This window comes from Falco cherrug, chromosome 2 (genome assembly GCF_023634085.1).
Source record: "Falco cherrug isolate bFalChe1 chromosome 2, bFalChe1.pri, whole genome shotgun sequence".
NCBI classification, from domain to species: Eukaryota; Metazoa; Chordata; class Aves; order Falconiformes; family Falconidae; genus Falco; species Falco cherrug.
The window spans coordinates 12,355,705-12,368,340 of NC_073698.1; the positions used below are offsets into that span (position 1 = coordinate 12,355,705).

At 46.5% G+C, this 12,636-nt stretch overlaps 1 protein-coding gene across 1 annotated transcript; it reads right to left on the reverse strand.

The window, feature by feature from the left end:
- Window positions 1-4,719: 4,719 nt before the first annotated feature.
- GPR83 (G protein-coupled receptor 83) lies at window positions 4,720-12,543 on the reverse strand. Its single transcript, XM_014276332.3, has 4 exons — window positions 10,813-12,543; window positions 9,932-10,057; window positions 8,804-8,937; window positions 4,720-7,994 (listed from the first exon to the last, which is right to left on the reverse strand). Exons 1-4 carry the CDS (start codon window positions 11,197-11,199, stop codon window positions 7,370-7,372), a joined length of 1,272 nt encoding a protein of 423 aa, XP_014131807.2. The 5' UTR covers window positions 11,200-12,543; the 3' UTR covers window positions 4,720-7,369.
- Between the last annotated feature and the right edge of the window lie 93 nt (window positions 12,544-12,636).

Here is a 12,636-nt window from a genome sequence, read left to right on the forward strand (position 1 = left end):
TGGTGGCAACTAACTCCTCTCCTTTGCATTTTTTAGCTATTTGCCTACTATAACACTTTTTAAAAGAGAGATTTTCCCCAGCTGCTAAGAATCTGTAAGCAAAGTGCTGGTTAAAAAACACAGCACCAGCTGCATCCTCACTGGACCAAGATTTGGAGGAAGGCTGCCTGACAAGAAGCTCAGATGTTCAGCCTGTGGTAGGAGCTGTTTCTGCAGAGGAGAATGATCTATCACAGCAGCTCCACAGGAGGACAACTAGACACCTGCACCCAGTAAATCCATACCTATCGAGCCACATGCTAAAGCAACTACCCAAATCAGAAGTGCCCATGCACCCCTATCACCACGGCCACAGCCCAGCTGACATCCAGGAGGCTGCTTCTGCTGCATCACTGCTTCACCACACCATGTTTGACCTCTTGTACCAAACAGTCGTTCTACACCAGGGCTGGGACTTCCCTCCTTTCTATTCGTGCATCCAGGTTTATCAGCTATGCAGGCTCCCTGGGCCAGCGTACTTCAGGTCTGTGACCCATGGTTTGCCACGGGTCACAGATGCTGTGACCTCTGCTGCTGCTCTGCCAAGGCTGCCTCACAGCCAAGCCCGCTGGCTGACCTGCACCTGCCTTCCAAACGGTGCAGCTGCAGGCAACGCGCCTGGACCCTGGCACAGGGTACACCAGAAAAGGTATAGACACTGGGTAACAAAGAGAATAGAGTGTCACAGAGATACAAATAATCACAGAAAAGCATAATAATAAATTAGGTATTATTCTCAATAATAAATCTTTTTCCAATTATCTCGTCGTGTCTCTATAGTCTCACAGCTAACTGTATCTACACTCCAGGGAGGTTGTCTTCAGGGAGACAAACTGGGATTTTTCCAGCCCAGGAAAGCCAAAGGCCCCAGGCGCTGGTGGTGTGTGCAGCAAAACCCAGCAGAAGGGCACCGTACGGCTAATCCAGCAGCTGCACCAGCCCCAAGGGCTTCCCAGATTGTTCATAGGTCTTGGTGAGTCACTGTCCCCTTTGTCCCCTCCAGCAAGACAGAGGGCAAGGGGTCGAGGGGCTGCAGGGAACAGACCTCTGAATAACAGCAGCTGCCAAATACAGCCTGGCACCATCTTCATTCCCTTTCAAAGTCTCTGCATAATTCTACATGGAGAAAATTAATGAAACACTAGGAACGGTGTTAGAAACAGAATTAACATTCATAAATTCCTAGAACTTGTAAATTAATTTTCATAGGTCTGTTATGATATTTTTCAAGGAAATAGAAAAATAAGAACACAGTATTGTCAATACAAATAATTTCACTTTCGAATACAAAAAACATGGCACCCTTTAAGTCATGAAACTTGCAAAGCCAGCCACTCAAGATTTCGGAGATGCTAGCATTAACTTTACCTACATGCACTTAATCAAGTTCCCTTATTCATACGCCAGATGATGCCTTCTCTAAATGCAAGAAATTTTTCCACAAAACTCCTGTGCTCAGGCTGTGTGGGTCTCGTGCAACGAGCAGCATTTCAGTGCCTCGCGTACTCTTCGTTACCCCGTAGGCACCACTCCGCCGCGTTTGCAAGTCTGCTCCGCAGGCACCTGCATGAAAGCTCCAGAGGGAACAACTGAGCCAGGTTTAAAAGCCTGACCTACACTGATAGCCAAGGACATGGCTGACAGCAGCCGAACCAGTGAGCTTGGGGGAACACACTACCCCAGGGCCAGAGAGCCACGCTCCGGTAACGCTGTGAGCAGAGGACTGTGGTGCGATGACAGGAGGATGGCCACAAGGTCACAGCATGTCCCCTGCACCCCTGCTCTTCCTTCACCCCAACAGGGGGACAGTCTGTGTCTATAAAGACACTGGAAAGGAAGGGAAAAACCAGCAGGCCTTGCCTGAAGTTTATGGAAGCAGAAGCAGGCAAGATTTTGAGGGAAAAGATAACAAAACTAACCATTAACCCTTGAAGAGTACAAAACACCCGTCCAAAATCCAGTTCGTCGTTGTCAACAACAAGGAACCCAACAGGCATAACGAGGGGTCAGTAGCCAGCATCCCTGAGCTCCGTGTCACACTGAGTCAGCCTGGCCAGGCCACCCGGACGCACACAGGACTTGGTGCTTCCAAGGATGTGGCTATGAGGGTGAGACCAGGGAGAACTGACTTGCTTAGGAAATTCGGAAAGTCAAAATGACCTCCCCTTTCCATAATGCCTCATGGCTAGCTCTGATTCATTATATTCCCAGAGGGGAAAGAAAAGCCTCCCAACAGCATGATCTGGAGCAGCCAGTCCCTTCTCACGCCGAAGACCCCCCCAGGCTTGTTCTTGCAGGTCTGTTTTTCTACGGCTAGCTACTAAATCACCTGTTTCAAAGCACTGCATAACACCAACATTCAAAAGGTCACAAAAAGCCACAGCGAGCAAACACACACAAAAGAGAAAATGGAAGAAGATAACATCCACCCTGTACACATATCTCATTTTATCATCACTCAGACCATCCCTTCATGCTCACCAAGGTGGCATCTGAATGCAGTTTACATACCAATCGCTGTATTCACATTTTAAAAGAACCCTCTGGTCTGCAACAGAGCTGGGGTAGAATGAGAAAATACCTGTGAAGCCTGGGCACCCAATTTAGATTACCCAGGACCTGATGGTTTTGGAAAAATTCCGATCATACTGCACTTTGTGTGCTCAGAACACAACCCCCACTGATTTCAGAGGCACCAGTGAATGCAAAATGTTTCTCCGGAATCCCAGATCAGATATGAAGAAAATGAAAAATAGCTAATTAGGAAAGATGCTCATCAGAAACCGCTGTGTACCACATTAAGTACGTTGTAGCACAGTGTATTATGTACAGTTTTCAAGGGCACCGTTTCTAGTGCATTAACCATGTCCTTCTCTTGCAAGCTTCTGTCCTATTCTCTCTAAAATTTGTACTGCTGCTGGCCACTGGCCACTGGTTCATTCCTGGACAGGCTGTAAAGGCTCACTGTCCAATTTGCCTCTTTTTTTCTTTTTACTGGGTCCATCCCTCCTGTGCTCTGTAATTGAGTCAAACAGCTTCAGCACGTCTTATGGCCCTGCTGTGCCCAGCTCCAGGCTTGGGCAGAGCCTGGAGGAGGGAGGTTTTCCGCCTGGTGCAGGGGTGCAGGACCCAGAGCTGTAGCTGCAGGAGCCCTGCTCAGAGCCACCTGGAGCATTTGATTGGGAAATGGAGGATTTTGCCTCCTGGAGTTACAGCAAGGTTCTCTTTGAAGAAGGACAACTGCACCCAAAAATGGTGAATCTGAAGATGTTACCTTCAGCTTCAGAAAGAACATCTTACTGAGTTCAGACGAGTCCCTGGTCCCAGACAAAGCTAGATACAAGGATCTAACTGCAGAATCCATTATAACATAGGTATGTGCTGGGAAACAACTGCACTGTGTTCATTGAAAGGGGAAACAAAAGACCTCTGATGTAAATTATGGCTCATTCCAAAGGGTTCTGGCTTGTCAAAGCTGTATTAAAGCACTGGGTAGGAGACCATTGCCTGAGGCTCACCTCTGCTGCCAGCCTGTCCGTCAGCTCCCATCGACCGTTAACCCGCAACCTCTCTCACACCAAAAGCTCCCTCAGATGGAGCTGCCAGTATATCCAGCAAGGCCAGTAGGACTAAGGTCCATACACCAGTCACAGTGACTTCCCAGGAGTCCCCAGAATGATGGGATGACAGCTGATGCAAGAGCAGTCACGGCAGCATGTCCTGCTCTGGTAGGGATACCGAGAGACATTTTGCCCTCAAAATTTTAGGTCCTTTGGTGTCTCATCAGTCTTGTCCCTGTGGGATGTGCAAAGTGTAAACTCCTGCCTGTGTTTGATGATGGTAAGTACTACAAATCAAAGACACCATGCTGACAAAACTGAAAAGCAATGATTTACGGGCAAGAAAGCAACTCTGGACATCTAACTCAACTAGAGTCATTATCAGACAACAAACAATAATGGCAATTGAAGTAAGTATTTGTGCTTGAGTCTTTTCAGCTACCGATTCATTGGAAAAAAGGAATAAAAGAAGTGACAAAAGAAAATAAAGCATTAAAACGTAAAGGGATGAATTCAAAATGCAAACGAAAAATTTTCCCTCCCCTCTTTGATAAGACTGACAGCAGCAGGATCATACTTTGAAAACGCCTTGCTTTAGTTTTCTGAGTTTAGTCCCCCAGCCCCGTGCTCACTCGGCTCCCCGCAGCTGGCAGGGGATGCCGGCAGGACAGAGCCACCATAGTGTTGGTCTGGCAGAAGCCATGAGAGGCATGTGGAGATGCTGTGAAGGATCAAAGCAGAAGGTCAAGCTACCAGCACAATCTAACCTTCAGAAGCAGATTTCCAGGCAAACTTTTTCTCTCCAGTCATTTGTGACCAAGCAGAGAAAAAAATCCTGCAAAATGTTGGATACTATATGAAGATTTGAAACATCGCATTTCCCTAGGGGCAGACTCTCTAAAAAAACCCAAACACACAAGAAGACATTTTCCATTCCTGAGCCAGGTGATTCCATAGGTAAACTCAACTGTAGCCTTGACCATTTGCTTCCCTGGGTGAAGAAACGATGCTTTTGGGAAGGGTCTCTTGATCTGCTTTCACTCTCCTTTTGCCCCAGACAGGGATGCTCTTCCGTTCATTGCTAGCTTCTAGCTAAGAAAAGCCATTCCAGAAACCCAAGTAAAGAAAGATTTTTATTAATGAATACAAAACTACAAAGACGTAGCCTTCAGAATAGTTTTGTTCGGCATTTACAAAACTTGGGACAAAATTAAGGTGGGAAGAAGAGAGCGTTGGCTCCCTGTATCGCCGTTCCTCACACCAACCCCTGCCCTTGTGTCCTGCCTCTCAGTCCCTTCTTCCCCCTGCTGCCACCACACGCTCCCTCCCCTCTCAGCTTCCTCCTCAGCGCTCTTCTCTCTCCTCTTTGCTACCAATGAGTGAACATTTGCTGCTAGAAACTGCACATAAACAGACCATTTTTATTTTGACTGAGGGAACCGAATGTAGTATCTAATTTGTTGCTTTATCCCTTGCCCATATGTGCACACATACACTTTCCCTCTCTTGGAAAATACTTTAGTATCTGGGAGAAATGTTTTAATAGTCAAAAAGAAATAAGATGACTACAAGGGGTTATGAGGGACCCCAAAATTAAATTGGAGTTTGTGATTACAAGAAAGGAAGAGGCAAAGGGAAAAATGAAAAGATAATGTCCAATGAGTGGACTTTGGAGGCGGTGGGCTAACTTCCCAAACTCTCCCGAAGAGGGTTTCCCAACACTACCAGACCTCTCTCTCTTGTGGCGCAGAAACGGGCCGAGGTCCTTGCTTCTCTCATGGCATGTTAATTGAATTCTTCTTATAGTGAACACATAGGTTAGGTCTTGTGCAACCAAAATGGGAAATGGGTCTGATTTAGAGCAGTTCAGAGTATGTCCAGGTTACTATGGTTTTAAAAATACCCCTTCACCACTTTCCTCTTTGAAATTCATAGATTCGTAGGTACTTAGCATTCCCAAAGGCTTATTTTCTGGTAAATAGTAGAATTTCAGTTGGAAGGGACCTGCGATGATCATCTAGTCTGACTGCCTGACCACTTCAGGGCTGACATTGCAAATGTTAAGGGAGGAAAAGGGAGCTGGTTTACGGGGCTGAACAGGCAGCAGGAAAGGTTTGATTCTGCATATCAGTGATACAGAATACTCTGATCCATGGGGCCTTGATAAAGGGGCGTAAAACAGCGCTGGATTCAAAGTGAGAGACTGGTAACACCTTGTGACAGCCTAGCTGCAAGGAGTGGCAGGCATTTCAGTCTCTTTAAATACTCGGTGTGAAAAAGCTGCACAAGGCTTAAAATGATTTCAGAAATGTAAGTGTATTACAGGACATCGGGAAAAACAGGGTTTCTTTTTATTTTTTTTTTTCTCTGCCATTTATAGCCATTTATAAAAAGAAGAGCTTTCTCTCTTCACTGCTGGCTGCTGCAAGTTGAATGTGGAATGGGGCACCCTTGTGTGACATTCAAGCTAATTGAGAATTACTGCTTTCCTGTGCATTACAAGGTACAGCTTTTGGAATGCCCCTATTTTTTGTTATTCAAAATCAGCTTTTCTTCTGCTAAGAACATTAAGTTCTGCAAACTACTCCAGACAGTTGCAGCCACATGAATTTTCTTGCCCACCCTGAGAAGGAGATGGCACGCTTGTCTTTAAATGTACCAGAATTGTGCGATCACTAGAGGCTACCTTGCAGAGAAATGTTCCGTTTGTATTACTTGCTATCAGAGATATCATCTGTTCTCTCAAAGCAATTCATTTATGTACTGATTGTAGAGAGCTAGCATCTTAGTTGGGATGAAATGTCCTGAACACCTGATCTGAGAAGTTCCCAGGCACTTTATGGGATAAGAGAGCAACGTTCAAAGGCAAATTAAAATGTTAGAGTGTGGGATCCTTTAGCTGCCACTTGACAATAATGCAAAGATGCTCTGATCGAAAGGTCCTAGCCCAAACTCAGTCTCGTGTGTATTTACCCATTCTCCAACTATGGGTGGTATGTCCGACATTCTCCAAAGTAGCTCTTAGGGGTTTATTTCTCTATTTGAAGAAAACCTGTCTGAATATTCATTACTTTATCTTAGGAAAGAAAAAATCTGTGTGATTTAGCACGGGCAGCAGATGCCAAGCGGACAGGTTGGTGTTCACCGTCTCCTTACACAAAGAAGAGGCATCCATTTTTCTTCTACCCTACCTAGAAAAAGTGCCTGCAATGTAAGGGACTCTTCTATTTATCAACGTCCATCTTACCTCCCACTTCTCTGAGGTTGTTTCCACAAAACCCCAGGATTTGTGAAACACATCGGTTCATTCATTCTGAACAGATCTGGACTTTTCAGACACCAGTTCAGAAAGGATGCTTCCTAACCAGTTGCACTGGATCTAAGCCAGCAGCCTAAAGGTCTACATCTCGATCATTGCCGTGTTGCTACAAAAAGATGGAAAAGGGGAAGGGAGGCCTGATGTGATTAGATTCTTGCTTTAGCGTTTTAAGTACCAGCAAAACACACACACAGCCCCAGCGGTGAAAAGGCTTAGTCATGCAGATAACAGCGACATACATGCAAAGAGTCCCACCCTGCAAGCTGGCCCAAAGTCAAGTTGACAAAGAGAGTTCCCTCCCTCCCGGGAGGAGTTTGCTTTCTCCCCTTTAGGGACTTCATGCCACTATCATCAGCCTGCATCAAACATGCCGCTCTTCCATACTACCTCCTGCAGAACCTCCTGCTTGGTTTTATCCCATGTGGTTGCACAGATTTTACAGGGCCACTGTTCAGCTTGCAGCTACTATCGGCTTAACCACAGAGATGTCTGTCTTTCCTGACTGGATGTTGGAGGCTGGTGGAAGGACATGGGGGGCCTGTAACCTCCTGAAGTTGGTGTTTTCTGGCCAAGCCAGTTGGTAGGACAGGACTGTGGAGGGAAGCCGCTGTTCTGTGGGCCTGGGAGGTTTTCTGCACATGTTGAGCAAAGCCTTCAGTTCTGATCGGAAGCTGTCATTGAGCCAGCAGTAGATGAAGGGGTTGTAGCAGGTGCTGCTCATTGCGAACCAGTGGAAGGCGAAGTACAGGGCATTATTGGTGTGGATGGTCTGGCTGGAGAGAAGGACAACGTAGCAATTCAAGGGGAACCAGCAGACTGCGAAGAGGATGACAACAAGCATCAGCATCTTTATGGTCTTCTTATTCTTTTTGCGAAGGGCGAAGTACTGCTCAGTGGTGACATCCCCGATGACATTGCGCAGCCAGAGTTTCTTGGCCACCGTCATGTAGGCAGCAGAAATGATCAGAAGGGGCAGGACATAGAGCAAAATGAAGGTTGTTAAGTCGAGGTACTTCCAAAAGAGGTCAGCAGGCTCGGGGAAATCCGGCAGGCACAGGCACCGGGTAACCTCCTCGCTGCAAGTGAAGATACCAGACAGGAGGTGAGAGAGCATGGGGCTGGCCACTGCGGGAGAAATACATCAGGAACGAGGAGGCAGATGCATGAGGGCTCCAGCCATGAAGCCTGGAGGCAGACACCTCGTTTAAGCACGTGTCACAGTCAAGCAGAACTCTGCTGTCCAAGGACTTCAGCCTGTGAGCAGCCTATGAGCAATATGGTGATAATTTCTCATAGGCATTCATGACCTTATGATAATTTTATGAATTTCATCAGTTACAAAATTTCCAGCTGCACAGAAGCAGGTTTTTATTGTCTGTGCTTTGGCAAACACAAACGCAGTATCTGCACACATTAAAGATCCTTCCCTCATTAAAGCACTTTCCAAATATCAAGGCTCATAACAGCATTTTATGGAACAATTATGGGACAAGCAGCTGAGGCAGGTTTTTTCACTTTCCCAGGGCTAAAGAGTAGATTAAAACCTGTTAGGTTTTAGGTTTTTTCCCCATTCCTGGTCTGCCCAAACAGGTCAAATTGGTACATCGTGTAAAACACCAGTGTCTAGAGGGGCCAGGCCAGACCCTCTAACTCCTTAGCCTATTTCATGGGATTAGTGTGACAGAATAAAGATAAAATAATTGTAAGTAGAAACAAGGACAGGATATCAGCCATTGCAAAAGGAATCTGATGAAACTTATAGACTAGATCCATATTTGGCTGACCTCAACATAAGCTCAGGGCTTTCAATAGAAGATGCCAAAGTACAACCACTGAGAGTTTGGCCTCCAGGGAGGCTGTGGAGGAAATCAAGGCACAAACTTACCTGTATTCAAAGGTAAAGAGTTTCTGGTAGATAGCATGTGGTAGGGAAAAACAAGTTGCCATGATCCAGATTACTGAGATGTAGATAACACCTTTTGCAGTAGATATGCGAGGTTTCAGAGGGTGCATTATAACCTGTGCAAAATAAACAAATATTCAGGCTTATTGATATTTCAGGAAATAATTATATCATTTTTTCATGTGGTCTTTCAGCCTTAAATCTATTACTTAATGTGGAAATTTAGCATGCAAGCAGCACAGTCTTCACCCAGCTCCCATTGACTGTAAACTGTACATGAAAGCCTGAATTTTTGCTCCATGGAAACAGGTAAAGATGACAGCCCTACCCTCACATTTCAGTATTTGTGTCTAGGTGGGGAAAACTGGGTACTGGGGGGTCTTTCACACATGTTAATTTCCAGGTTCAATTTACTTAATAGCAGAAGAATGGTGGGGAGGGGGGGAGAAAAAAAAAAAAAAAAGAGAGGAGAAAATAGTCTCAGACTCTTCAGTATTGGTGACCCAAAGAAACACAGGTTTGTGATTTATCCAGATCTCCCTGGGGATGCTTCTGACAGCCAGTGTATTTTCTGGAAATGAGAAGCTTTCTAGCAGAAAATGTCAACTGTTTTGTGTGGTTGTTGGGTGACTCCAAACTGATAGTGCCTGACTGTCCGCAGTTTTGAGTCCATTATCAACAGCAAGCCACAGCTCTGCTAATGACCAACACCAGTGTGCTACAGCCAGCTCTGCAGTGTCTGGGGTAACAAGGGGTGAGACGTCCCAGAGCAAAGGGAGACAGAGCTGCAGAAGCTAACCGGGATGTCCCGACATCCATGGTGCTGGGCAAATCACCCCAGAGGAGAGCTGCCCGCGTGAATTCCAGTCAGGATCTTGAACTTTCTCCTTGTTTGAGAGCTCCTGGACTATCTACCGCAGAAAAGCTCCTGTTCCCCAGCTGGAAGCAGTCACAAGGCAATGGACATCTCCCATCTCCCACTTTGATGCAAGGCATCATAAACCGGGATACGTTAAACCGGGAGCTGAGAAGGAAAGGACACAGGATCATCCTTTCCCATTTTAATTACACCCTCCCAAGCTTTCCATCTGTCCTTCAGAGAGCTCTCACCTGGTGCCTGTCCAGGGCAATGGCTGTGAGGGTCAAGGCAGAGACGTGGAGGGAGCAGTACTGTGCAAACCTACTGACATGGCACATCCCCTTCCCAAAGATCCAGGTACTGTTCACAAAACGAGCCTAAAACCAGAACACCATTAGTTTTGTGCACCCCACGCACCATCTCCACATGCTTATAGATATCTGAGACACCTCTGGCACATAATTCCTTGTGCTATGTAAAAGGTATGTTTAAAATAGCAGGTATTTTGTATAATTGTTTCTTTTTCTGGCTTCTGAACCCTGAAGAGGTACATTAGTGCTGCTGAGTGGCCCAGCAATGCCCTCCAGGACAGCTCCGCAGCACGGTACCAAAGCTCTGTTCCGTTTCATCCACAGCGTGTCCTTCTGCAGCCTAACTATTGAGTCAAATCATTTGCGTTTCCCTTTTAAGACCTCCTTACAGGATAGGGCTGACCTATACATCTTATCTCACTTTAAAGGAAACTACAGCTTTTCAACACAGCTTGTCAAACGATGGTGAGCATTAATTTTTTTGTCGAGAGGCTCATAGTACTACCTTAGAAATACCTCAGAGAGGGGAGGAAAAAAACCAGACCAGATACTACAAAGCACTAAGTAATCACTGTGAGGTGATTATTATTCAAGTACTATCTTGAAAGGACCACTTTTAACAAATGGATAATTTCAAATCTTCAACTAGATGACAGGGATTAGAGAAGAAAAAGACACATTGAGTTTCCCATAACTCAGATCTCTGTGATTTGGACTGGACAGGTATCTGCAGAACATCCATGCACTGCCTATAGTGGCGTAAAAAAGAAAAGGTCACTGAAGTAACTGATGCCTTTACAGCACCTGTGCCCCAGTCTTACCAGCGTAAAAGGCGTGTTGAGGAGCGTGATCATGATATCGGCTACAGCCAGGTTCACAATAAACAAGCTAGTGGCAGAGTGCATGCGTTTGGTCTTGATGACAACGTGACAGACCAGGACATTGCCGAAGAGGGAGAAGACAATGATGAAGGAGTACGCCGCGATGAGCAGGACTTTCACTGTGACGCTCTGGGACTCCGCTCCGTACCGGCTCCTGCCCACAAAGCTCTGCCAGTCAGCCAGGCTGTCATTATCCCAGGGAAAGAAACCTGAGATGTTCGGGATTACAAAAGTCTTCTCCAGGCTCCCGTTGAGGGGCAGCTTTCCCAGCATTGCAAAGGCGTTAACCACGTCAGGGAGGAAGAGCCACACAAAACAGGACAACATCTCCGAAGCACCGCTCTGCTCCTCCAGTTTGGAAATAACTCATCGGCAAGAGCAGCGCTCACGCCGTCTCGCTCAGCCCAGGGGCTGCAAGCACAGCATGCAAGCAGCAGGAGCGGGTGGATGCTCCTGTCCTCCACAGCCTGTGCTTCTCTCCTGCGCAGCTCGCTGCTACTTTTGCTCTGTCTGCCGGCTTTATACCCCGAGGCGAGCTCCGGGCTGGGATCTTCTGCAGTCATTGGGCTGCATGACATTATTTCTGCTCTGACGTGCTGCTTTTCCACACAGTCACGCTCCCCCAGGCACTACTCCAAGACAAGCACATCTGTGAGAAAGGCAAATCAATCTCTCCAGTCATCAGCATCCTTTTTCGCTACAAGCAGCCCAGCTTAAGCAAATTCTGTGCCGTTTATAAACCAGCAGCATGTGTGGCAGCTCTGCTCTTTTCCAGGACACCATTCAAATTTTAAGCTGCTTTAAATATCTGGCAGGCAAGCTTCAGCCTATTTCACAGCATGACATTAGGGCGTAAAAGATGAACTGTGAATAACAAGCCAGCTTACTGTACTTAACAGTATTTTTCCAAAGACCTTTTTTCCCCTCAGAGAAATACTTCGGCTTTCCCTTGGCAGGGATTTCCTCTTGGCTGAGGGAATAAAAAGTTCGATGCAAAACTGTGCTTTCTAGCTTTTGTAGCAATACAGAGGTGGTTACAAAGAGGTGACTATACAGGACAGAGGACAGGAAGGGATGTCCCACCCCAGTGAGTCCACTATCCAAAGCAACAGGCAGCATGCGCTGGACCCAAGCATTGACGAGACAGCAGCATGGGTTCCCTGTGCCTTCGCCCAAAAAACAGTAGGAAATCTAAAATGAGTATCAGGAGACAGAGCCACAAAACATACACAGCACAGAAAGACGCGCCCCTCCTCCACAAGTGTACATGTAAGGTGCTGCCCCTCTGCTGGGGAGATTTGCTTGGGCGGCAGAGCGGGTTTTGATGGTTAAAGACTCTTATGTACAATTAAAAGGCTATTATCTGAAGAGCTTATAAGCTGGTCACTTACTGGTGAAAATAACACTTCCAGAAGACGGTTGTGACTCCCCCCAGTGAACCACTCAGGCTGCTTTCCCCTCACCACTGCTCAGGAGTTGGAATGTAGCAGGACAGGTGGTGTAGCCAGCCCACAGCGCTCCTCTGCAAAATGCTGCTGGCATCTATTTCTTGTCACCTCTCCCATGCTGTCTGTGTGCGCTTCTCTGCCTCACATCACCCCTTCTGGTTTAGTTTGTATTTAAACATACCCCAGTATGAACTGTCTAAACAGGTCACCTTGTGGTTGTTACTAGAGAACAGGCTGCAGTGGATTTGTCAGCTTGGTACACGCTCCTGCTGACTTCACCCTTACTCCACCATCCCCAGCACCCACCGACAGCAAA